Source organism: Vanacampus margaritifer, chromosome 6, assembly GCF_051991255.1.
Source record: "Vanacampus margaritifer isolate UIUO_Vmar chromosome 6, RoL_Vmar_1.0, whole genome shotgun sequence".
Taxonomy (NCBI): Eukaryota; Metazoa; Chordata; class Actinopteri; order Syngnathiformes; family Syngnathidae; genus Vanacampus; species Vanacampus margaritifer.
The window spans coordinates 15,852,595-15,880,145 of NC_135437.1; the positions used below are offsets into that span (position 1 = coordinate 15,852,595).

At 37.5% G+C, this 27,551-nt stretch overlaps 1 protein-coding gene across 2 annotated transcripts in view; it reads right to left on the reverse strand.

Moving 5' to 3' along the window:
* The window catches only part of LOC144053964 (transcription factor SOX-6-like), a 92,479-nt gene that overhangs the window by 39,626 nt on the left and 25,302 nt on the right, over window positions 1-27,551 (reverse strand). For both annotated transcript variants that reach the window (XM_077568930.1, XM_077568929.1), the window contains exons 3-7: window positions 22,010-22,235; window positions 20,432-20,657; window positions 8,155-8,244; window positions 3,972-4,144; window positions 424-492 (exon numbers count right to left, since the gene is read on the reverse strand). In XM_077568930.1, coding sequence (XP_077425056.1) covers window positions 424-492; window positions 3,972-4,144; window positions 8,155-8,244; window positions 20,432-20,657; window positions 22,010-22,234 — 783 coding nt within the window. In that variant the 5' untranslated portion in view covers window position 22,235. The remainder of the gene's footprint in view (window positions 1-423; window positions 493-3,971; window positions 4,145-8,154; window positions 8,245-20,431; window positions 20,658-22,009; window positions 22,236-27,551) is intronic.

Below are 27,551 nucleotides of genomic sequence, written 5' to 3' on the forward strand. Positions count from 1 at the left end.
GCCTAGTATGATAAAAGCATTCTCGGATGTTTTAGTGTTTTAAATAGTGTTTATCAAAATGTTCTCATGCTCTTTGTGAGCAAATATTATGTTTTTGACTGTTGAAGAAGAAAACCCATCATTTAAATGGCCACAAGTAGGCTTTTATGCCAAAACTAACATTCTCCTATAGTCTAATGCAGTCTTTTCCTGAGCAAATACTGTATAGCACTTTGATAGCAAAATATACAGATCTATGTGTGGTGTCAAAATGTTTCATTTACATGGCAACCCTGGCAACATTAACCCTTGACAAAATAAAACACTTCCACAGACTAATGTAGCCTTTCTGTGACAAATATCAAATTTTAAACCAACTATCATTTCAATGACAAAGTGGCCTTTCTAATGGGACTACAACATTGTCAAAGTGCAACAAGTCACCTGAATCTGCTGTTGGAGAATGTTGATCTTGTGTTGTTGCTGCAGCAGTTGCTGCTGTTGTCTGGCAATCTGAAAACACGCATGCAAAGATTAATGAGTCATATAATCCACAGATTAACTCATTCACTGCCATTGACGGCTATAGACGTCCAAAAATCTTTTTAACTGTTTCTATTAGACTTTTTTTTCCTTTTTTTCCCCACTTTAGTTAACAAGAGTATGAAAGCCTAGAATTTATTTTATTGTATTAGAACAGATATAAAATTTGTGATTAATCGTGAGTTAACTAGTGAAGTCATGCAAGTTGTAATCGCCTGAAGCTCCTCATTTTTAACAATCTTTTCTTAAAAAAAAAAAAGGTTATTAAAAATAAAAAATACAATTTTAAAGAAAATATCGTAATCGTAATTAATCGCATGACTTCACTAGCTAACTTGCGATTAATCACAAATTTAATATCTGTTCTAAATGAACAAAAAAATAATTTCTAGGTTTTCATACTCTTGTTAACAAAAATGGAAAAAAATGTTAAACTAATGGAAATAGTTCAAATGAATTTTTGACGTCTATAGCTGTCAATGGCAGTGAATGAGTTAAGAAGTATTTTTGTTTAATTGTATGTATGCTCATATTTTGGTCGCTGGACGCATATAACATTTGTTAAGCAACCAAGTGTGAGTATATGGGATGCTAATCAACAGTAAAGACGGTCCACATAATGTAAGAAGTAAGTGTAGTGACTAGTGACACCACGTTTTAATTAAATCTCAGACTGTTTAGCTACAAATGTTCACATTGTTAAACCCAACAAATTTACACCAAACTTATCTGCACCTTCATCCCTATCTATCTGTTTACTGTCTTGTCAAAATGTCTGCCACAAAAATAAACGCTCAGTCAAACAAACAAAAAAGCTTGTGGTAGCTTGTAAGAGTAGCAATGCTGTTTTGGATTAGCTCTGTACGGCTAGTACAATAAGATCTAGATACGCAGAATATTGTGTTCTATTGCTATAAAAAACATGGAATGTACCAAACGAAAGATAAGAGTCTCTTCTTTCATCAGGAAAAAAAAAGTGTTTGCATCTGTTTCCATTTTGCAGCAATTAGCATTAGAATAGGTTTCATCATTAATTAGACACCTGTTGAAAACACTGGGGGGGAAAGAGTTTGTTGCAACATGGCCCTGGTTGATCTCTTATACTCTGCTGCCACCTGCTGTCCGTTTTTGTAATAACTACTATTGTTTTAAGCAAGCTCTTCGGGTCACAGGCTGCATGAAAGTCTTCTGTATCCTCTAGCATAAAAAAACCTGTATAAATACGTTTTTGTGCCCATGGCATTATTTAAAATAGAACGTTTTTATACATTTTTGAGAGCAAATTAATTAATTATTTGCGCGTCAAAAAGATAGATCTAATAGTTCTGGGCTTGGCTCATGACAAACTTGTGTATGGTAGCCTCTAATGAATAAAAGTTTTCAGACTATCCCTAACTTTCAGCTGAACATTTTACTTCTTTTTTACTCATTTTTTTATTACAGAAATTACATTTTGACCAAATAAATAATGACAATAATAATAATCAACATGTAAAATTAAAAAATAAAAAATAAAAAAATTAAAAACAACAATATTATATATCAGCGGTGTTACTTTAATTATTGACACGTCAAACTGTCCAATGTGATTTGAATTGCTGGCTAATTGTGGCACAATTCATCTGATAATTTGACTGCTTGTTTTTTCGTCAATAACAATATGTAGATTCTTGCCATTATTAGGTCTGAAAAAGTGGACATGTCTGGGCCAATCTGACGTGTTTTAGCCAGCTAGCCTTAGCGCACATCCGTCGACACCCCCCTCGGTTTGTTTTTCTTTAAACATCAGAGATCCATCGCCAACGGTGAAGCACCTGACGAGGGCGGAAAAAAAGCGAAACTGCTGCCTCCAGGACGGGTCGTTCGTTATATTTATTCCGCGGCGTAATTACAGGCCGTCGAATGGAAGGCGGCAACCCATTTGCGCACATGTCATATTTCATTAAAGGCACGTTTTGTCTGCAGGGCGTTAGCAGCCTATCATGTCTCAACAGCCAGATGAGTGCTGGGTGTAAAAATCTATCTTTTCTTTTGCCGCCATCTTTCCTTCCTTTGTCAGCCGGCGAGCGCTGGAATGTGTTGTGATGGGCGCTGGGCCAAATGCACAGCCTGTCATACGCTGACCAGGCGCTAACGCTGTCGGTGCTAACGAGTAGCGGTCTTACCTCTTTGTTTTTAATGGCTATGTGCTAATTATTTATTAAGTGTGACACCTGCAAACACTTTTCGTTTAAGGCTGATGTGCTAATGACTCTTTTCAGCTAATAGCTTATTTGCTCGGACTTGAAGGCGACACCCAAACAGCAACTTTTCTTTATTATGATCAGGAAGTGTTGTTTGCTCGTCAAGGGGCCTACGGTAACACACTCAACCCCTGTTTGAACCCGTGATAGCTTTTATAGTGAGACCATATAATGTATCTTACAATTTTTAAAATAGTTTTACCCCTTCCACATGCTTTAAAAACAATTAAACTTGCAGGTGTATTTAAATGCTAAATTGTTGTTTAACCAGCCTAATGCTAGCTTAGACAAGCTAATGGTGAATTAGCATAGAGGTTCAAATTACTGTTCTCTTAAAACTTCAAACAAGCGCTACTTTTGCACACATAGAGTAACAAAATAGACAAGTAGAGCATTCAACAAAACAAAATAGCATACATTCTCTTTGCTCTGTGGGAACAACTCCCAAAAATAGCACTTGATTGTTTTGTTTTTTAATAGATATATATAGAGATTTTATGAGTGTCGATGGGTGGCGATTACATTTGTTAATCATAGTTAATCGCATGACTTCAGTTAAATCATGATTAATTGCAAATTTTATATTTGTTATAAATGTACAATAAAATGTACAATCAAATATTTTTTGTTAACATAAAAGTGGAAAAAAATTGTTGAACTAATAGAAATATGGCTGCATTTTTTAGTCATTAATGCAGTAATGTCATAATAATTCATCAAATTGAGTTCAAATTCAAAAAGATGTACTGTAAAAAAAACAAAAAAAACAAGTCTGATATTGATTTGTGTTGAGGTCATTTTTCTGCCTGGCTTGCATGGCATAATTGCATTTGTAAGATGTTGGTGACAGCTCAGTGCATTTTCTTTTCATATTAAGAGCTATCTAATCTTTAACATGAAGTAACTTGTGAAATTCTGCATATTTTTAAAATTGTAAAATACAACTTGACCCCTATCTTCACAAATACATGCATTATTAATAATTGTATTACCGCTAAATTTTGACGTGGACCTGTCTGCTGCGTTGCGACTGGAATTCCCCCAGACAGGCTTTCCAAGTAAGGGGAGGTCATTAATCGCTCGTTAAAAAAAATTGTGCCGTTAAAGGAACTTTAAATTAACACACTCATTTTGACTTTTGACTCATGTTAACAGATATACAGATGTATATATGGACATGGACACACACAACATTGCGGAGCGTACCTGTTCCTGCTGTTGCCGGGCGAGCTCCATCTGCTGCCGTTGCTTTTCCAGCTGCGAGGCGGCCATCTTCTTCTGCTCGTCATGGGCGCAGAGGAGCTGTTCCCTCAGGCTGATCAGCTGGCTGATCATGGCGGACAATTGGCGCTCCTTCTCCTCCAGGGACTCGGCCGTCCCTGCGGCGTCATGCAAAACAAACCTGCGTGAGTCTGAGGAATAGACGCTAACAGAGGCTAACTTCTTTATACACTTGGAAGACTATTCAGAAATGTTTGATGATTTTCTTGCTTTGGAAAAAAAGAGTTTTGAAATGCAAAATAATTGTGTTGGATCTAAGGTTAAGGTGTTATAAATGTCACAAATGTGCTACTCGCTTCCCACTCACTTCAAGTAGTGCACATTCTTCTTTTTAACCTTGCGCAGGAATTAACAAAAGCCCCACCTCAAATAATTCCTTTTTTTTTGGCACACGATAACATTTAACATTTATGAGAATTTCCACTGAATGACAAGACTTGTGTAGCTTCAAGTGCTCTTTGCCTACAACTCAAAACACTCCTTTAGCCAATGTCGCGGCGAACTTGTAACAATGCAAACGTCTTCTTCACACGTGGTGAATATATGTCTGCTTACTAGTCAGGCCCGCACACGCCGAGCTAGCGTTTGTCACATAATGTCTGCGCTCCCACAACAATAAAAGTCACTTGCTCTTACAAGCTTTTGCCAGCATTATGATTCACATACTTGGGAGTGCAGAGGAGAAGGTTATACAGGTTGATGGTTGTCTGGTAAATATCAGAGGTTATGTTTTGAGCGCGAGCGGGGTTTTTCGTGCGCGAAAGGTTTTTGTTGACTCTAGAAGGTTTTTTGGGGAGTTTTAGTTTTTTATAGTGTGTGAGTTTTTGTGGGGGTGCTTTTTTAAATGAGTGTGTACGTTTTTGTGTAGTGTGTGAGAGGTGATTTTACCGTGTGAGAGAGTTTTTTTTTTTTTTGCATATCCTGTGTGCTGATGTGAGAGAGGTTTTTGGGTGAATGTGAATATTTTTATTTTTGTGATAGCTTTTATGGTGAGTGAATGTGTTTGTGTGAGTGAAAGTCTTTCGAGAAGTGTGAGTTTGTTTGGATGCGTGAGTGTTTTTTGGGTTTGAATTTTTGGGTGCATGAGAGAGATATTGTGTGACTGTGTTTTTTGGTGAGTATTTTTTTTGCGTGTGAAAGGTAAACGTTATTTTCGACCTATAGGTGCTGCACTTCAGTCACCGCTCACTTCGTCGCAACTCCCTCGCTGAAACAGTGCCCGCGGAACAAAAACTGTTTTTGTCTGAAAGGTTCCAGCTTGCATTACTACTTTCATCGACCGATGGAATTGTTCAAAAGTAAGACAAAACCATAAATAAAGTTTCTTGTAGGAGTGTGAAGGCCTTGCGAGTCGGGATATGCGTGTTGATGTTTGGAAGTTGTAGTGTGTGTGTGTATGTGTGTGTGTGTGTATGTGTGTGTGCTTGTCCACAAGGTCCTGCCCTGGGGCCATGTGGGGAGACTGAAGGGTGGCCCCGACATTACCTGCATACTAACAAAGTCTCCATTGTAGTCTCCTTTTGTGGGGGGCCCCCAGCCGAATGTGCGCCCCAACACACACACATGAACACACACACACACAGAATTAGCCCTTAGCACCCCTGTATCAAAGGCAACATTCTCCTCTTCTTGTCTCTTTGTTTTCCTTCTTTTCTTTGGGCAGCAAACAAGCTCACGCGGTTCTCATCGCCTTTCCGATCGAGCTCCTTAGGATGGGAACACTGTAGTCCAAACAAACCCGAGTGAGTCCGTGCTGACCTGTTCCACCGCGAGCAGCAGGAAGACGCTAGTCGACCAATTTAAATTGGGATTCAGAATGTTTGAAATACGTACAGACTGTTCATTTTTCCATGAATATTCTTCTCTTATAAAAAAAGAACAACACTTTTATCTAGTAAATGTGAGTGTTTAAAATTCTATGTGCGTTCACAAGTAATATTCTTTTGCTGTTGTGTCTTTTCCATAAATGACTTTCATCAATCTTCCGGTTGGCTAAAATCCCGATGTGAAAGTGTACCAACTGAGACGATGACGGCTGAGCAAAAGACACTTTCCCACACACTAAGCAGTGCGGTGATGAGGCTGTTTGCTTGTGTGTGAAGCAGGTGGTCGCGGACAAGCATGTGTGGCTAACGTGCCGTGCTAACACAAAAAGGCGGCCATGAGATTGGGGCGGCGGTGAAAACGAGTGCGACGGACCGATTCTGTTCACGTTGTTTGGTGAGGAGACACACACACACAACACAACAAACAGTCTGTGTGTCTATTTATGTAGGCCACTGAGTGAATTGACTCTGATGTCAAATAACATACATGAGGAATTATTATTTGGCCTGATGATGGATGTAGATGTTAAAGTAGATGGATGGATGATTTATGTTGGGGCAAGATGGATGGATGACTGATCGGTTAATCAAATTGCATTCAAAATATATGCATAGATGGATGAATGAATGTATGAATGGATGGATGGATGAATGAATGAATGGATGAATGTATGGATGGATGTGTGTATGGATTGATTGAATGATGAATGGATGGATAGATGGATGGATGGAGGATTTATGTTTGGGCAAGATGGATGGATGACTGATCGGTTAATCAAATTGCATTCAAAATATATGGATGGATGGATGAATGAATGAATGAATGCATGGATGTGTGTATGGATTGATTGAAGGATGAATGGATGGATGGATGGAGGATTTATGTTGGGGCAAGATGGATGGATGACTGATCGGTTAATCAAATTGCATTCAAAATATATGCATGGATGGATGAATGAATGTATGAATGGATGGATGGATGTGTGTATGATTGATTGAATGATGAATGGATGATGGATGGATAGATGGATGGATGGAGGATTTATGTTGGGGCAAGATGGATGGATGACTGATCGGTTAATCAAATTGCATTCAAAATATATGGAAGGATGGATGGATGAATGAATGAGTGAATATATGGATGGATGTCTGATTGGTTACTCAATTTACATTCAAAATACAGTATATGGATGGATGGATGATCAATGGATAGGTGTATGAATGTTCCATTTTGTTTATGTGTGTGTGTTAATCATGTTGAGACATTAAGCATTGTTTTTTTTCCTTTTCATTTTTGTTCATGTAAAACCTGAAAGTAGCATGAAGTCAATATTGACTCTGCTGTTAATAAGCATGAATATCCTTGATGATGTACTGTAATAAGTGTCACATTCTCAGTAAAACTAACACAAGTAAATTTTCAGTGTGTTTGTTTTGCAAATGTTTGACATTGGGCTTTGTTCATTATTATGTTCAAACACCGACCAGACACTCCCTCTATGCATACAGTACATACTGTATGGTACATAGTCATCATTCATTATTGTACCATTATAATAATGGAGCATACTGATTATGACTAATTAAGACACTAGGCCTCAAACAACAACAAGAACAAAGTTAGTCTAAATCTAAAAAGTGGCACTTTTTCTGTACAAATACATGTCTTAAAAAAGTATACTATTATACACATACTTTTTTAAAAGTTATTAGTTGTAGTTATTAAGTTATTAGTTGGTGTTACATGGATCAACACTACTGATTCTGAAGGCCCTGGACAGATTACATTCACATGGAGGCTGAAATCCGATTGGACAAAAAAATAAGATAACAGCCACATACACGTTGGGAATTACAATAGTATGGAACAAATATTAGAATTTAGGTTGTAAATATATTTCAGTGCTTGTAATTTGGCCATACTGGCCCTGACCTTCAAATGCATCCACTCACTCTTGTTGCAAAATCTCAACATGACGCTGCACTTTTTCCGACATTTGTCACGGGGAAAACATGTTTACAGATGTCGCCGCCTCTTCATCAGCGCCACATTTACATTGTGTACACTTTCAAGTCAACTCTAATGCATCCGGGAGCACAAGTATGCACATAAAGGAAAAGAATTACAGCATGTTTGCACTTCTATTAGCCGTTTGATTTACATGTGCTTTTGGTTTACATACCACCTGCCTTGTTTTTCCAAGAACAGACATTATTTTAGCGACATTGGGACGATGCCGAGAGTGGACGCCAACAAAGATTGAACAGCGGACTCCACCGACCTTTGACGTCGCCCAGCAGTTCGGTGGCGTCGAGGCGGTCCACGCGTTCCTTCCAGTCCTTGGAGAGAAGACTCTGCATGTGTGTCGGCTCTGAAAAGAAAGCACACATCAGAGCGGTGAGCTTTGATGGCCATGGAAGGCAGTTAGGATGGTAATGAATGAATAAGAACAATTTGGTGCATGAGCACATGAGGAGAAAGAGCACATTAAAAATGGCAGCGCACTACAACGGGTGCGCCATACGGCCAGGTATAATAGATACACATTGTTTAACGATATTAATGCCACACTGAAAGGAACTAAATGTTTACACTATGAGAATAAAGCAGTATTTTGTAGGAAAAAGTTGCAATTTTATGGGATTTTTTTCTTTGTTTTTTTTTGCCAGAGAAGAAATATAAATTTGACTTAGAAAAACTTTTTTTTTTTAAACAATTAATTATTTTAATTTAAAAAAAAATTGTGAGTAAAAGTAATTATTTTATGAGCATTAAGTCATATATTTGTGGAAGAAATTCTGTATTTTTTTCAGGGAACCAAGTTGTATTTTTACAAGACGAAATACATCATCATTTTACCTTCTTTTTTTAGGCAAAATGTAATTTGATTGGAGTAAATTACCATTCTTCTGTTGCGAGAAAAAGTTAAGTCCGAAAAAGATTTTGTGAGAGTAAAGTCATTTCTGAGATTTATATTTTTAAAATAGGACTCAAGTTGCATATTTTGTGAACATATTTTATGTGGTGAAAGTTGCGTTTTCAATAATTTAAAAAAAAAAGTGGTAGTTTTTCATTGTTTTTTTTTTTTTCAAGGAAAAACGTGTCTTCCTGATATGGAAATTAAGTTGTATTTTTTAAGAAATATTTATAATTTTATTTTTATTTTATACATTTAATTTGGTATAAAATTGCATTTTTCTTTAGAAAATCGTCTAAATTAAATAGGTAAACATTTTCAAATTGTGCTGGCTTTCGAAAGAAAACATCCAAATTTTATGGGAATAAAATCATATTTTAGTGAGTACCAAGAAAAAAATCCCGCGCAAGGAGAACATACAAACTCAATTCAGCAAGGCTGAAGGCAAGATTTAAACCCAGAACCTCAGAACAGTGTGGCAGATATGCTACCCAAACAACCCACTGTGCTGCTCCATGTCTTAATTCTCATTTACATATTATACTCCTGTAAAGAGAGTTTCTTCTAGGTTAATAGATTCATATTCAGTTTGAGAAAGTTGTCAACTCTGTATAATGTATCAAATAAAATTAAAAAAATCTCAGACACAGGGCGTGAGTGTTTCAGAAACAATAAAATAACGCATGTCAACTGTTCAATGAATTTTTGAGTTTCTGAATGACTGATTGGAGCCAATCACAAGAAGGAGTCATGCTATATCACTTATCATTAAACTTGATTCATTTTTGGTCATTTGTGTTTTAACTCATTCACTGCCATTGATGACTATAGAATTTGACGGTCCATTTTAACTAGGCTGACTGAATGAGTTCAACGCAATATTACCCAAAATGGGCAAATTGCAATTACCATGCAGTTAGGATATTTGAAATAAAACAAAATGTGGATTTTATGTGGTTGCTGGCCAAAATTACCAGAGCAGAACTATTATCACTGTTTGCATCTTCCACTTCCACTTCCAATTCCATCACTTCAAATCAGATTTTGTGTTTACAATATTTCAAAGTGAAAACCATCAAAGCTAGCAAAAAGTGCTAAATCCCTCTTTTAAATATGGTGGGGGCATGAAATCTGATTAAATGAGTGAACATGCATTGTAGCGCCATCTTATTGGGGAGACGATAATTGACAAAACGGAGACGTGATGTCATAATGGACCCCTCAGTCTTAAGAAACACGTACACCACACACACACTTGGTATCGGGTGCAACGTGGACAACACAGCCCCAAGGATTGGCTTGATTTGGACCAGCGATGTCGGATACAATAGCCGGTTTGTGGCGGCCGGATGGCGACAAAAGGCCGCACTCACTGGCGCTGCGCGAGTCGATTGTGAGTGGCTTAATGTTGAGCGTACGAGTCCCATTGTCGCGCTCACGAGACTTCCTCCATTAAAGATCGAGTCGCATGTTTACACTGGGATTAGGATTATGGTGAGAAAACGTAGAAAGTTACCAAGTACAAATACTTTGTTACTGTTTAAGTATCTATTTTCCTGTTGATTTTTTTTAACTTTTAATACCTATATTTCAACGTTTTCCTGACAAGGAAAAGTTGGTTCTTTTTCTTAGATAAAGTAAAATTAGCATTATTTTTAACCACAGTATACAGATAACATGCTAACTCATTTCTAAACAGTATGGTAAGATTTTACCTTTTGTTGGATCAAAATCTTGATTGGATTTGACCAAACGCTCTAGATTAAATCCTCAACCATTTCAACCAATTTGGGTTCCTTCCCCCCACCAGTTTTACGAGTTTTGGGTACTAATCAAGCCATTTTGCCAAATTCGGCAGCAGACAGTGACATATGGCATCAAATCATTTCAAAGGGATTTATTGCACAAACGGGTTGGGCTCGCATTTCCGAAGCGCTCGATGATGACACTGGGACGCATAACAAATAGCAGCTGCAATTTATAGATGCACTTAGGCAGGAAAACGTAACTTGTGTGTACAATTTATTATACCTCCCATGGCGGTAAACACAAAGTATGGGGAGGAGGCCGTGTTTCTTACCCTACATGGATCTTTATCTGTCGGGATCAAGTGCTGTTTAGAAAGGCGGCCTGTATCAAAATTCCCCGCCGTCTCTTCATCAAGTGGAGGAAGCGAAAGGTGGCTGATAAGTGTCGGGGTGGGGGAAGGGGGGGGGGGGGGATAGGGAGAGGAGCATAGCCAAGGTGGACAGAAAATGTCTGATCTTGCTAAGCGTTGGTTATTTTATTTCTGGTCTTATTCAAGGTGACTGATCTGAGTGGTGGGCAATGCCCTCCGGGTCGCTATTGACTCGCTGCCACTGGATTCAAGATGTCCTCTATCTTAAAGTTTCCAGGCTAGGTGTGTTTGATTTGCTGACACAAGCTATCCAGAAATGATGTTAATGTTTTTCATTTTTATTTTGTGTCCATATTATACTGTATCAGTCTACTTTGTGGGCAGAAATGAGTATTTTATGGACACATTTTACTATTTTAATTAATAAACTTATTTTAATTTTTTACTTCAATTACCTTAAAGGTGCATCGTGCCGTTTAAAAAGGTCATATTAAAGCTTTTTCTACATCAGGAGTGTCCAACCAGTCGATTACGAACGATCAGTGGCCCGCAGTCTGATCGCAATTTGACCGCAAGAGTTGCTTGTGTTATTATATAATTTTTTATGATTATTATTCTGTTGTTGTAATAACTGCCCCTGCGCACCACGTTACACATTCACTCCAAAAAGTATTACAAATAAATACAAATATTATGTCACCAAAATCTTTAGCTTCGCGGCTGGCGATTTATTCCATTTGCGCGCAGCATAACAGCTAAGAACCGCTTCACCATGTTTGCTTTGAACTCTGAGGTCCATTAATTGACCTGAGTCTGCAGACCTCAACAGGTGTAGCTGATGAATGGAATGTCTGGGTTGCCACGCCCCTACTGCCCTACCCTCTTTCCCCCCGCCCACAAGTACAAGTCTTAAAGTTCTGTTGTAATGTATTTAAAAGTGCTAAAAAAGTGCTGATTTATTTTTTTGTGCCAGGTTCTTACTGTGCCCCCCTCTAAAGGGGCACATTTTGAGCCTTGTTTTTTTTTTCTCTCCCCCTCCCTTAGTTGTTTGTTTTTTTTTATCTAAGAAACTCTGTCAAGGCTTCCCGTTCTGTCGCCTCCTGTTGGTGATTGTTTTTTTTTCATGTTTCTTGGAATTCGAATTTTACAAAGAAACCACCACTTTCACACAGCACCCTTACCAGCCCCCCTCATTCATGATAGTCCTGTTTATACGAAGCAGTGACACCCAAAAACAAAGGACAAATGCTGGCTTGGGCAGTAGCCAGTTTCAAACAAAGATTCTCCAAAATTACCGTATCAAAGCCACAACAGAAGACCTAGCGTTTATCTGCCATTGCCTATCACACAAAACCCAGTAAATGTCGAAAAGACAAGATAATAAAAGAAGAAACAGGAAGTGAGCGACAAACAGGAAGCCTGAGGAGGAGGAGGAGGAGGAGAAAGAGGAGGGAGCAGCTGTCCTCACAGCTGTCCTGCAGGATTTGATGTCTGTGTCAAATCAAGCTCAACATATGTCCAAACATCAGGACACACACATGCACACGCAAACTGATCACAGAATACCACCACACTGCTAGGACCTTTAATTGTACATACACGCACACACACAAAGTGCATCAGTGTTGTAAAACCATTATAGCGCAAAGCGGTTAGCCCGGCTGTGTGTTAGCACGGTGTCTATTTCACACACACACTATTTTCATCTGATAGATGACACCCACTCTACACACACGCAGACATACAGCCGGGGTTGCGTGAAGAGGAGGGGGTTTAGGGGGGTGGGGGGTTCTTGTGGGTGGGCGGATACATCTCAGCCCCATGTAACCCTCTTCTATGTAAGTACGTAAATAAATAAATAAATGTTTAATTTTTGTGTCCATTTCAAAACCAAATCTTCATTTTCAATATATAATTAAAGTAATTTTTTATGTTTTACTTCTCAATCGTTTTTAAATTGAAGTGAATTTAAAAATGGTTGTGTTGTGATGTGCCTGTACATTACGTTTAATATATACCTGTAAACATATATTTTGATTATTTAACTACCTGCGTTGTGTTTTTAATGTTATTTGTGCAACTGTAGATTTACAGTGACTTCATTTTTTTTAATACAGTTCCTTTTTGTTGTCACTATAGAGATACAATTGAAAGTTTTTTCAATTAAATTTGTCATTTAATTCAAATATGCAATAAAATGAGTTTATCTATTAACTCACAAAAATCTAAATATATTAAATTATATGATATTAAATAAAACAATTTTAATATTTTTTATTTTGTTAAAAAAAATTATATATTATAGAATTGTATTTAATAATGTGTCTCAATGAATGACTTGCAAATAGTGTCCCAAAATAATACATGAAGAATATAATGCAAACATTTGTATAGTTCAAACATTAAAAACAATGACAGTGTTTATTTGCATCTCAACTCATTCATTTGAAACTCTGTTCTCAATAAAAAGCATGAAAGCAATATTATCCATTTAGCTTCTTGTTAAAAAAATAGAAATAAAAAACACCTAAACATTGCCCATACGGTGAAAAAAAGTTCTATGATGGCTACATTTTGAGCCAACACCAAATCATTTCGACTGCCATTTTTTCCTATGGGGGCGAAAATGCTTTGAAACCCAAAACGTGAACATTACGAAAACATTCACTCAAAGTATCGTAAAAGTTGCATTTCGGCTTTAAGATGAGAGCGTCTTTTATTGTCGGGGTGCAAAATTGCTTCTTTGTGGTAGGCACGCTCCCGAAAACCTCAAGCGTTCAAGACCCTCGGCTTCTGGTTCCACTTTAGCCCTGATACATGAAACCGCATGCACACACACACACACACACACACACACACGTGTGTTTCAGACACAATACACGCGTTGTTTTGGGCCCCGGGCCCTCTGGGAGAACCTCTGATTTGGGTCACAGAGGAGCGATAGTGGAGTGGGAGCGGGAAGCGGATTTTGGGGTGGGGTGGGGGCTAGCAGGCCCGATTTGACCAAGTAGTGGATCTGCATCAGTGGTGGTTACATGGTAGTACCAACCGCCCCTCAACCCCCAGAAGAAAAGATGGGAAACGTTGGCACAGCAGCTAAATTTGTTAAGCACTGACAACAAAGTAAAGTCCCATTGATAACTATTGAAAATGTTTGATTTATCTGAAAATAAACTATTGCAATTCGTCATGTTACTGACTGCTTGCTGTAAAGGCTACGCTTGTTCAACAGATGACGAAACTTTTTCCCATTCAAAGCATGCAGCGATTACAGCTCTAAAATGGAAATCTTTTAAATATTTGGGTAAAAAAAAAAAAATCATTTCCATTGAACACAATCTACTTTATTTTTAAACAAACTGTAGCAAAATAACATTCTTCTTAATAAATCAGTGTCCCGTTACTTGTGAGCTATTTTTTAGAACAGACCCATGGGTTTCTCATGTTGTCCTTGGGGCTAACTAGTACCCGCATTTATTTAAAAAATGATTAACAGAGCAAAAAGGCATTCATGTTTGCACATGTCTCTTTCATGTGTAACTGCTCACCCCTCCACTCTCTGTTCACCGAGAAAGAGAATAAAAAGTTAATTGCAGGCAATTAACTTCAAAGAGGCACCTTGTTTACTTTAAGATGACGTTACCTCAGGAAAGAGAAGAAGAGCTCATTACCGGTGACAACGAGTATTAGCGACTATTGAAACTTTTTTGAACCACAGTGAACCATCACACCGATAATCAGCCTATGCCTTGTGCTGATGTTTGATTTTCAATATTTTTGTTAAAGTTGTCTCATATTTTGTTTTTAATTCTTTTTTCGTTAATTGAATTTTGTAGTACAATTTAGAACTTTCAATTTGAAAAAATATGTTATTTAATTGTAATTCTTTTTTTTATGTAAGTTCCTTGGCTAATATATTTTTTTGTAAATAAATATATAAATGTCAGGCAATTTTGGTTGAAGTTAAAGACAAAATGGTATGAAAAAAATCCACCTTTTGTGTTAAAAATCTGATTATTTTTTTTAATTGTCAGATTTTTGTGGTGAAAATTCAGAGTTAAAAACTGTTAGATTAATGATTTGTCAAAAATGTACATTTTCATATCTATCTATCTATCTAGCCATCCATCCATCAAACTAACCACCCACCCATCCATCTATCTATCTATCTATCTATCTATCTATCTATCTATCTATCTATCTATCTATCTATCTATCTATCTATCTATCTATCTATCTATCTATCTATCTATCTATCTATCTATCTATCTATCTATCTATCGATCTATCGATCTATCTATCTATCTATCTATCTATCCATCTATCTTACACATTTTCTTATTAGCCACTGTGGGCCCTTCTGTGGTAGCATCCACCCAGTTTTTTTCTGTACGTCTGAGCAGCCACACAACGAGTCACAATGAGTTCCATTTTCTGCTCTATGCTTATCCTCACACATGATCACGTTTCCATCCCAGTTCCCCAAAAAGCAAACGTCACAAGATACGCTGAGGTACTGTCCAAGTATGATGGTCTTAAGCCAAATTATACTGAGCCGCCAGGACAGACACAAGTACAGTCTCCACACTTACTGCCACTAATATGTCAGCCTGTTACAGTTAAGTCACAATGCTAATCTCAGCACACAAACACGCGCACACACACAGCTCAAAGTGGCAATCTGGCGGAGTCAAGGCAAACATGGTGCCCCCGAGCCAAGACCTTGTTAATTAGCCAATGAGCTTAGCTCTCGGGCCCGGCCCAACTGGGCTGTTAAGCTGTCATCACAACGACTTACACCTGGCTCCTTGGATCCATAAGCCCCCACACATGCACAGGGGTCAACGTGGGCACACTCCTGGGAGGGGGGGGGGGGATTCCAAGCAGTGGTATGTACAATAAATGTGATGGATAATAAAGTTAAAAAAGGAATGTAATAGAACATCACATACTCATGCTTGAGCACTCCTATAGTCACAGATTTATTTTTTTTGTTTTTGTTTTTTTTTTATTACAGGGGCAACGATTAATCGACTTATCAGTTATCAAATTAACTACAAACTATTTTTGAAAATCAATAGTTTAAAGACCTTGTTTCTTGTGTGATTTTCAATAAACGTCTCACTAGCGCCCCCTACAAATTTCTAACGACACATTCTCAGTTGCAGGTTTCACGTAGATCTGCAAAAATTGGTAGGCATATGTAACAGCTCAAGACCTACAAAATAGTCTGTTGGAGTCATATGCTAAACTTTGCAGGAAGTTTGCCAGTTATACTTTACTTTAAAATTTGTTGGCATTTTTGGCCTTTAATAGAGTTCATATTTTGTCGCACACTGTTGCCGTGGCGATGCACTGATGCTGTTTTTGAGGGTCTAAACCTGGGCAAAAACTGATGAAACTTTGCACACATCAGTCCTGGCAAATACATTTATATTTTAGACGGTTATTATTCTATGTGTCAGTATCGCAACGTGTCAGGGTACCCCCAAGCGGTTAAAAAATGACATTTGTTTTTTAAGCGGTTCATTAAGCAACAAAATAATCGACAGCTTAATAAAAATTTCTTGATGGTCTCTCTTGCAGCAAATGAACAGGCTTTCACTGTATTCTATCTTGGTCCCTAAACCTCGCAAATAACCCACTGTCCGCCGATTATTGATGTTGACGTGTGAGTGTCACACGGCATCAATGTGCCCGTCAAGGCAGTGCGTGTTCAGCGCTCATGAAAAAAACATAAGCGGACCGTCCATCATGATACGTGACAACATTTGACGTTTTGCCTCAAATTCCTACAAGCTGTCGATCGGCGCGATGCTAAGCTAAGGCCGAGGTGGCTCCAGGGGGGCGGGGGCCACGTCAGCCTGCGTGACTACCCTTGGGCCACTGATCGGCCCTCGTGTCATGCCTGAACATTTTATTTAGTCCCGTTTGAAAAACAACACTGAGAAAGTGAGATTGAATTGAGATGAATGCACGTGTGAGGAAGGATCTTCATGATCTCTAACCATGAACAAAGAAAATTTGCCAAAGCGAGGTCAATTTATCTCCGCAAAGATTGTTCAGCTTTTTTTAATCTAAAAAATATTTAATGTATTAAAAAAAAAAAAACACTCAAATGTTGTGATTTTTTGGGTAATTTTTTTTCCAATTACATTTTTTGTTAAAATTGTAATTTATTTCAGTTGAAGAGAAAAAAAAAATCTTAAACATGTCAAACGTTTTTGTAAAAAAAATCAAAATTTTTTAAATGTCAGTTTAAAAAAATAAAATAAAATAAGTCATTAAATTTTGGGTTAAATTTGTCAGTTATTTTTGTTGCATTTTCTGTCAGATATTTTGTGATTCTTGACAGCATTGTCAAGGTTTTTATTTGGTTTTATTTGAAATTGGTTGATTTTAAAACCAAATCCAACTGTTTAACTAACAGAGATCAGATTATTTGTAACTGACTGATATTTTCATTTAAAAAAAGAAGAAGCTATTTCAATGTATAAAATCACAACTTTTTTTTGTCAAAAATTTATTTTTTGTTACAATTGTCAGATTGTGTTTTTTTAAAAAAAAAAAAGTCAGTTCATTTAAAAGTGTCTGGTTCTAAAAATAAAAAATAAACATTTTTGTAAATAAAATAAAATTAAATAATAACAGTTACAACATTTTTCTTAAACTAAAAAAACATTATTTTACTTTTTGGGTCATATTTTTTGTGAAAAGAAATTCTCACATTTTTGTTAAAAATGTTTTGCAGCTGTTAAAAAAAATGTCAGTGTTCTATATTTGTTAATTTTAAGAAGGTGATAAAACAAATGTTTTTATGAATTGAAAAAAAATTCATCTTAAAAAAATATAAAGCCTATATATAAAGTTACAAAGTCTATTCAATAAAAATGGAGATTGGCAATTCAAGCTAATGCAGAAATGTGAGGGAAGCTGACCTTCACCTCTTCGGTCTTGAACACATCTTAAGGGCCGCCTTTCCTGCTGTGCGGCGATACAGTGAACCCGCGCCACCTTAACGAGCACTTGATGACGCTTTTAAGGAGCAAAATCCACCGCATCGGGTTCATTAGCGCACCTGCTAACAGGGACGTCGCCCACGTTCTCGCTCTGAGCTCTGATGGTCGCTAAGCAAGCACGGGTCACACTGCGTTTGATGGCGTTAGCTAATGAGGGCGGGCCTTTTCTAGGAAGGGGGTAGCGGGAGGACGCCATTGTTCAGCTGTCAATCATGTGGTGAAAAAAAAACAGCATCTCCACAAGAACCCGTTTACCAGGAGGGCCTTTCACTCCTGAGATTTGATATCAATAATAAAGACACATTGATCCAAGTCATTGACAAACTAATGAGAGAAGGAGTTGGCAAGGTTCTTGGTCATCACATTCTAGCCAACGAATGAAGCTTTAAGCCACTGGAAATCAATTATTTGGGGTGGGGGGGCTAATTAGCAGGAATCTGCAGGGTTGCAAGCAGGACAACATTGGGCGGGTTCACGTAGACGGCAGCAAAATTGGCATTCTTGTTTTGGCATCACGACCAGTGGCATTAGCTGGAAACTGAACTTTAAGTCAATAAGTAAAATGAAGTCACATCTTCATGTCACGACACGTCGACCTTCCGAGCCACTTGCCATGCGGTACATATGAACACCAGGCGGCCATTTTTCAAGTAAAAAGGCTTCATACGGGATTACGCCCGAGGCCGTCACATTTAGCGCATCAGTGACAAAGTCAAAGAAAGATCAAGCGGCGCTCTGATATCCAGATTATACTACTTGTGCGTGCCGCCGTGACAAGCTGCTGGATAGCGTTCGGCGCGCATTCGAGGGCAGGCTCCGGCATGCTGGGAGACTCCGACGCTTCTCCCGTGCCAGCGCCTCACATCAGAGAGGCGCGGAAAAAAGAAAGAAAGGGAAAGCTGCATTTTTACTGATTGATATCGGGATCTAACGAGTCAGAGCCGGCGCTCCGTTGTAATTTGGGAAGTTCAAAAACAAACTGGTATGAAGACAAAGTAGTGCCACAATTCACACAGGCACACACAGAGAGACACACACACACACACACACACTAAAACAGTAGTTTTAAGGAACATTTTGCATTATTACAGCTTTGTTCAGTAATTGTTTTACATTAACAAAAAAAATTGATTCTGATGAGACTGAAGAGATGTTTTTTGATTTTAAAAAAAATAATTAAAATTTCAAATTTTCAATTTTATTTTTTTTATTTTGGCAAAGTGATTTGACAATTAAAAAATAATAATCTTGTTTTAATTGAACGTGGTCCAGGGTATTTTTAAGCAACATTTTTCACAAGTTTTTTTAATTATTTTTAATTAATTATTAAATATTATTAATTTAATTTTTAATTTAGTTTAAAACTGCAGATTTTTAACCTAATTCTGGTTACTAAATTCTGTCTGTTAGCGAGAGCCACTACATCGTGATAACTTACATTGATGTTTCTGCATTTGGCAATTTATTATTATATTATATTATTAGTATGGGATTTTTTTTTAATAGGCTTTAGGTGAACTGATGAATACACACACACTCGCACGCACGCACGCACGCACACACACACGCACATGCACATACTCACCCACATACAAAATATATATATATATATATATTTATATATATATATATATATGTATAAAAAAAAATTAAAATTATTATTATTATTATTATTTTTTTAATAAAAAAATTAAAAAAAGGAGAGCAATGATGATGTCAAATCGAATGAACAATACTGAGCTTTCCTGAAAAAAAAAAAAAAAAAACCTGCAGATTTTTTTTATTTAAAGTTATTTTTATGTTTTTTTATTTTTATTTTCTGTCCTTTTTTTAAAATTTAGATAGAGTCGCATTTTTGTCTTTTCAATTTTATTTAAAAAATGTAAATTTTACTTTGGAGGAAGTTTATTTGTCCACAATTGTTTTGTTATTTTAAAATGATGAGATTTTTCTATTTATTTAAACACTTCTGCTACATTTAAAAACCTTTAAAAAAATTACTTAAGATAAACTTCACATTAAATTTTACTTTAAATTTAGAAATCTGATGCTAATGCTTTGACTGTAGATTAAAGATACTTTTGGCAAGTCTGTTTCTAAACAAAAAATAAAAAAAATATTTTCAAATTTAAATATATTTTGATTGATTTTTAAAAAAAATAATAATTAAATATTAATTCTACTTTTAAAGAAATCTGTTTTTACCCACACAATATATATATATATATATATAGGCACTGTGATGTCATTTTCAGTCAACAGCAAGTGGTAGGTCAGGCAAAATGGCCGCCCCCCCTGAGATGGATAAAAATGGGTAGATTTTGCTTCTTATTCATGTTCTACAAACACAATATTGATCAGAATACCGTGTTTAGATTAGTGGAGGCGCATAGAACATATTGTAAAAAACATTTTTAATTGACATGCATCTGTCCTAAATGTGTTGATGAGAGGCGGGGCCACCTCGGACCAATCATCAGGACACATCCCCAGCTCATCTTACCGTCTTGTTCCGTCTTGGTCATCTCCACCAGCTTCTTCTGCTTCAGCGTGTCCACCACGTCCGCCAGGCTCCCCTTGCGGCGTTCCGGCGTCCCTAAGGCCAAGCCCGCACCCGGTGCCATCTGCTCGCCGCGATCCCGGGAACACTCCTCCGGTTTGGACGGCGAGGTAGAGTTGGCCCGGTACGAGTAGACAACGGACGAGCCTTTATTTGTGCTCTCTGTTTCCTGAAAGAGAAAAAGCGAAGATAGTCATGTGTTTAGGGTTTGTGTTGTTTGGGATTTGAACACAATTCTGTAGTTTTAATTTGAATTTAAAAAGTTTGATTTATCCGTCTAGAAAAGTCAGTTTATCTTTTAAATAAATTTATTTTCTAAATATAGCTACATATGTTGTCTCTTTTTTTTTAACACATTAGATGCCAAGGAAGTATTTTTACGTCTTTTAAGAATCCAGACGTTCAATCCCAGGTATATAACTTTCTTCTTCTTCTTCTTCTTCTTCTACTACTACTTCTTCTTCTCCTTTTTTTGGTAACTTTTAAAATTCTGATTTTAAAAAAATATAAAAGGTATTTTTTTGTTTTAAATAAAGTTCCTTTAAATATATTTTTAAATTATATAATAATATAAAACATAGTTAAATTTTTTCATTATAAAATAAAATGAACTATATTTAAAAAAATCATGTTATGTTCAGTTAAAAAAATTTAGTTTACAATTTTTTAAACATTAATTTTATTTAAAAAATAAAATAAAAAATTAACTTCCAAAGATGCATTTAATTAGATAAGTCCAGGTTTGTTTAATATATCTAGTCTTATTTGTGTTTTATTTAGTAAATTTCAATACTTAGGATCTTTTTTTTAAAGTCACATTTCTAAAATAATAATTTTTTGATATAAAAATATGTGTGTTGTTTTAAATTTTATACGGTTTTACATTAGCATTTTTGTCCTAACATTTAAAACAGAAAATTTCATTTTACGTAAAAAAATATGAAAGTAAAAAAAATAAATAACATGTGGATTTTTCCCCCCATTTAACATGTTGTTCTATGTCAAGGCAACAAAACTATTATTTGAATGATAGCCAATCAGAAATGGTCTAGATAAAATGTGGTCAAAGGGTTAAAAAAATAAAAACAAAAGTCAAACTTGCTTAAATTTTTGTAAAAATGAGATGACTTCATCATGATAAAATGCAGAAATGATTTTAATTTGATTACATCCTGTGGGGAAAAATTGCATTGGTTGTCATTAAATTAGTGCAGGTGTACCTAATTAAGTGGCTTTTTCATATTGGATTACTTCCAATACTGTATTTTTTATTTTTTAAGTATCTCCTCAATACAAACACACGCCACATGTGAGCACACACACACACACACACACACACACACAGCAAAGGGTCAAAGTCTCCAGAGGAGGACCCTCACTGGGCTGCCTTCAGCAGTGCCTGCAGCACATGACCACAGTTGGTGTTCGTGTGTGTGCGTGTGCGCGCGTATCTCACTATGCAAGAGATATCGCCCCTTGCACGTTTCATGCGTGTTTTATGAGCCGCGTTCCCTCGCTCACCATCGCAGCCGACGCAACGTTGTCCCAAGAGTCTTCATCCGCTCGCTTCTCTCTGATTGGCTGCGGCTCGCCGGAGTGGGGCCTCTCGGGCGGGGAGGGCGACGGCGTCTCCTTGGGGCCGTGGTCGTTGAGCCAGGCCGCGTTGTTGGTGTTGCCGTGGCCGAGCGCCTCCTCTTCCTCGATCGGCGCGTGAAAGGGAGGTGATGCTCGCATGGAAGACATCATTCTGGGAAGGGAAAAATAAGTATTGTTTATTAGAAAATCATGTGAAAATTAGGGGTGTCAAGCGATTTTTAATCGGAATTAATCGCATGACTTCAATTCACCATTAATCACAAATTCTATATCTGTTCTAAACGTACAATAAAATGTACAATAAAAGTTTTCATACTCTTGTTAACATAACAGTGGGGAAAATATTAAACTACTAGAAATATGGCTGAATCTTTTAATCATTGATACAGTAATTTCATAATATTTCATAAAATTGAGATGCACTATACTATAAAAAATAAGTGTGATATAGATTTGTGTTGAGGTCATTTTTCTGCCACTAGATGGCATCATTGCATCTGTAAGACGTTGATGACAGCTCAGTGCATTTTCTTTTCCAATTAAGAGCTATCTAATCTTTAACAAGAAGTAATTTGTGACATTTTGCATACTTTTGTAATTGTAAAGTACGACTTGCATCATTATTATATTTATTACTGCTAAATTTTGATGTGGACATGTCTGCTGCGTTGCGACTGAAATTCCCTCAGTACAGGATTTCCAAGTAAGGGGCGGTCATTAATTGCGCGTTAGTGGCATTATAGGATTTTCTTGAAAATAACAATAAATATGCGATAAATGGTTCATTCTTCCAAAATGTTGCCCTTCGATTCTGGAATGAGCTGCACGTACACTTGCTTCCTCCGAATCAAGTCGATACAGATTTAAAAGGCCAACAGTGACTTCAAAACACAGAAAGCAAAAACCAGGCTCGGTATTTGGCAGGAAAGCGCAGTCCAATGTTCCCCGAGGGATGTGTGGGGCGGGGGGGGGACCTGGCGACAAACAATCGTTCATTGTGGCCGGCGGGACTAAGGGAGACCTGTGACAGATGAGAGGAGCCCCCCACCTCGGAAAAAAAGTAAGCCTACACAAAGCAGCATTGAGCCGCCAGGTCCCTTCTGCCACTTGTGGAGCCCAAGAGGAAGATTTGGGAGGCTTGGTTGGTTGAGGGTAACAAACAAACGGGAACGGAAGGACTTTTTCGTAGAATAGTTTTTCTTCTGGGCCAACCAAGAAGAATGGAGAAAACAAAAGAAGTTGCTGGCTTTCCATCTAGCGACGCACTTGAATTCCCTCATAGGGAATCATGCAAATTAAAATGAAACAAACAGCTTTGCTACCTTTACAAAAAAAAAAAATCTTCCGAGGCACACTTGAACATTCTTAACTGTCTTACAATGAATTCCTTCATGGGAAATAATGTACCGGCACATACTGCAGCATTATTATGGATATTTTGACTATATTTGTAACGTCTACAGTATATAACTTTAACATATATTTAATGTCCATACTACCCCAATGTAGCATAGCTATTCCATATTTGTTGCATGACGTAAAAAAAACATTTGTGAATTTCCATGCCGCGTCAGGACGACTCCCAGGTGCGAATGAATGGCGAGGCGTCGCAAAAAAGCAGCCTACTGTGTGGACTGGACAAATAAAGACAGAGCGGTAGAGGGAGATAATGGGCCTTGTGTGTCCCAAGCCTGTGAGGAGCCTTGTTAGAGAGGGGCGCTGTCAAAGGTCAGGCCTTAGGAATGCCGATGCATACGCGCCTGTTTTTGTCCCACCCCTCCGGGGATCACACACACACACACCCCCGTCCCCGACCACGAACCAACATCACTACCATCGTCCCGCCGCTGTCATCCAAAATAGAAACATTCAACAGCGACACCTCTTTGACGCAAAAGAGCGTTATTGTGCTCGAGGGGTACGGTGACGAAACACGTCAGATGCGCTCGTCAGACCACAAAAACACCACACTAGGAAGTTTCCCCCTGATAACAGTTTCACAGATTGACATGAAATTTTATATATATATAATTTATATATATATATATATATATATATATATACCAAGCTAATGGTTGGTTACTCAAAAATGCTTCTTATAAAACAGCGTCATTTGCAAGAAATAAATGTTTCTCGATGTCTAGCACCTAAACACACACACACACACTTGACAAATATACAATTGTGCATCTGTGCAATAAAGACCGTCTCTCATCGTTTCATGAACTGGAGTTTGTTGCCTTCATTAGTACTGAGATGGAAAATACCAATCAAACGAAGGAATGTGTTTTTTTAAAGATAAATATGATGTTTGTACAGTGGGTGTAAACACGCACGACTATGCCAACTGTTAACCGCACTGCAGAAGTGGACGAATTGACCAACACCCTACCTTGTGTGCCGCTTGTTTTTCCTGGCAGGGCAACACACCCCGGCGAGCGCAAACACAACAGTCCACATACATTTATCTACTTCACAAGTGCACAGTGAGCCATTGAAGGCGGCATGGAAGCGGCCATTGAAGAGCGACGTCAACAGTGGACTCTGTGGCCACCGTGTCTCAACTGCCAACACACTTGGTCACTCTGTCGGAACCACAACGCACTGAAGTAGCATGGTTTTTAATAACAAACATTTCACTCTATTATATTGTATTTTATTACAAGATACAGAAATGACAACTGCTGTTTGTGTTCAAATATTTGTTGCTTCAAGGGATACACTAATGCTATTTATTAGCATGTCTATGGAGTTTCCTATTATGTGTTAGCATTATGCTATCAAAGTTACATACTTACTTACAATGCAGTGCTTGTATCTAAAATGTTTGCTCACAAGCGAGGACCTTGTGGAACTATTTGACGTTCGCCATAATGTAACATAACTCAAATCTGGTCTTGTTTAGCTATTTGTCTGGTAACATTATTTATTAATTTTTAATAACATTCTCTCCAGACAGTTATTAAATTTCACGCTATTTTGCTGTTCAAAGTTGGACATGCTCCGCTTCATGGTTCTAGCCAGACTTACACAGAAAAGTGTACTCAATTACGGAGCCAGACACTTAATTCCTCTATGTCACGATTACATGTTAACTTTAGGTTAGCTTAGCAATTAGCATGGCTTCTTTGTCTTTCTTCCCTTCATGATGAACGACATTTGTCAAGTGTAGCAAAATTGCTTCCATGGAGGCGATGATTATTCACCTAAGAGCAACTCTGCAACGTGTTTAGACAAACTAATAGCCAGCCGAAGCTCATTGCTTGCTAGCTTTTTGTGGTGTAAGTAGCACCGCGCTTGCGTCTACCGCTTACTTCCAACATATAGATGACGTAACAGCTTGCGTCCAGCCAGTCAACTTAAAAATCTGTCATTCTCAGTTTTGCTCTTCAATGTGTTTAATGCGGGGCAAAAGTTGAATTTTGACTCACACGGTGACACCGACATCCTTTATCTGCACCTCTATCCAGATCCTCAGCAAAGTGTCTTAACTGTACCTAATGCTATGGCCTTGTGATGCTTCCTCAAAACCTCCCGTCTCTAGTGAGAAAGGAGCTAATATGGCAGCAGGCCGACCTCCATCTGCGCAGTGGCTCCAATCCTCATTATCTCGCCGCTCACCTCCGACCTCTTTCGGGGACATGATGCCGCCGGCGTGCGCAAATAGTAGCGTTACACAAGTGCCGCTGTGCTGTGACCTCCCCATGCAGGTTAAAATGAATGAGTGTAAGAATAGTGTATCTATAACGGAAGAGGATGGGGGTCTCAACTGGTCCTCCCAAACGTATTAAGCACCCCCATTTTCCCATGGTTACTAAGTCACCACCCATTTCTATATAAATCAAACAGGCAGAAATAAATTGATGGCTAAAAATGGATTTTTTTTTTTTAATATCCTTATATCTTCCAACATTTTGTTAATATTTCTCTAAATATTTGTTTATATTTTTTGTAAGTTTTTAAATATTTTTATAGTATTTTCAGATCGCAATTTGTAGTCTTATATAATTTGTATTTTAATTTTAATTTTGTGCAAGACATTTTTGTTACTAATTATTTGTGGTGTTTTTTGTGTGTGTCACATGTATTTATATATCTGTTGTTTTACAGTGTGCATGTGAAAAATTAAGTCAAATAAATCTGCAATAATAAATAACATGGAATGAAATATTTAAATAAAGTAACACAAAATGGGAAAAAATTGAAAAAATAACAATTAAAAGGACTTGAAAATAATCAATCAATATCATCAACAACAGAATATAGAATGAAATTAAAAAAAACATAATAAAAATAAATAGAGAAACTAATGATCTAAAATATTTTTACAAATGCATAAGATGTAAAAAAAAAATAAAAAATAAAAATACAATAGGAAAAATTATAGCAAAAATAAAAAATATATATATTATATTTTAGTGATGAATAAAATAGTCCGTTCATATCATATGGAAGAAGAAGAAAAATGTGAAAATTAATAGGGGCCTACACTGCAATAAATATTACACAATGTAGTTTCTGCGCCTTTTCTGAGTGTTAAAATCTACAGGGTTTTTTTTTCATTTTGTTTAGTCGTGTCTCAGTTCACATGTATGTTTGAATCAACATTAATTTAAAAGGACAAGGCAGCACCAAGGAATAGCATGTCTAAAACACACAGATTGCACAAACAAATATGCCACTTTTTTATTTAAACGCTCCACTTTCCCTCCATGCAGAATAAGTGACAAAAGTCTAAAAATAACCCCATCCAACGATTGTGTCCGACCAGCTCGTAAAAGTTTGATGCAACAAAAGAATTAAGAGTCAAACAGGTGGCTTTTAGCGCGCCCGCAAGGTGCCAAAGTCTGCTAATCCCAGATTAGGAGTGACAAGTCATTTCACTGGATGCTCCCATGATAATCCCGGCTGCACTTCTCCATTCCCTCCCTCCGACAATGAGCTTTGTTCCCCCCGTCTGATCTGATCTGAGCGAGCGCTTTCAGGTTTCCCCATGACGGCGCACACTCGGAGGCTTGTCTCAATTTGTACCTCAATTATTGACTCTTTTAAATGTGTAATGTGCGCAGATGGCGCATACTTGACGAATAAATTGTTAAGAGGCCAACGCATTTATATGATTTAAAACATAATTTGCAACAAGGACACAAAAATCCAGAATTATCCCCTCCATAGCACCCCCACTGGCGGTTCAGCATTTTACCGCATGTGGCAGGCAATGAAAGCATTAGCACCTGAATTCCTCCTGAGCACAAGTGAGAGCGAATAATGTGTGTGAGGTGCACACGCCCGCTCTATTCTTACTGTACAAGGTGTCCATTGTGCATTAGCGGGCCGCGGCTAGGCTAACAGACATTGTTCACGACGCACATGGCCTCGCTTCAAACCGCTCCGTGCAGTAATCCGGCCAATCACAGTGCCCTTTATTCATACAAATGTAATCCCTCAAATCGGGGCAAATATTTAC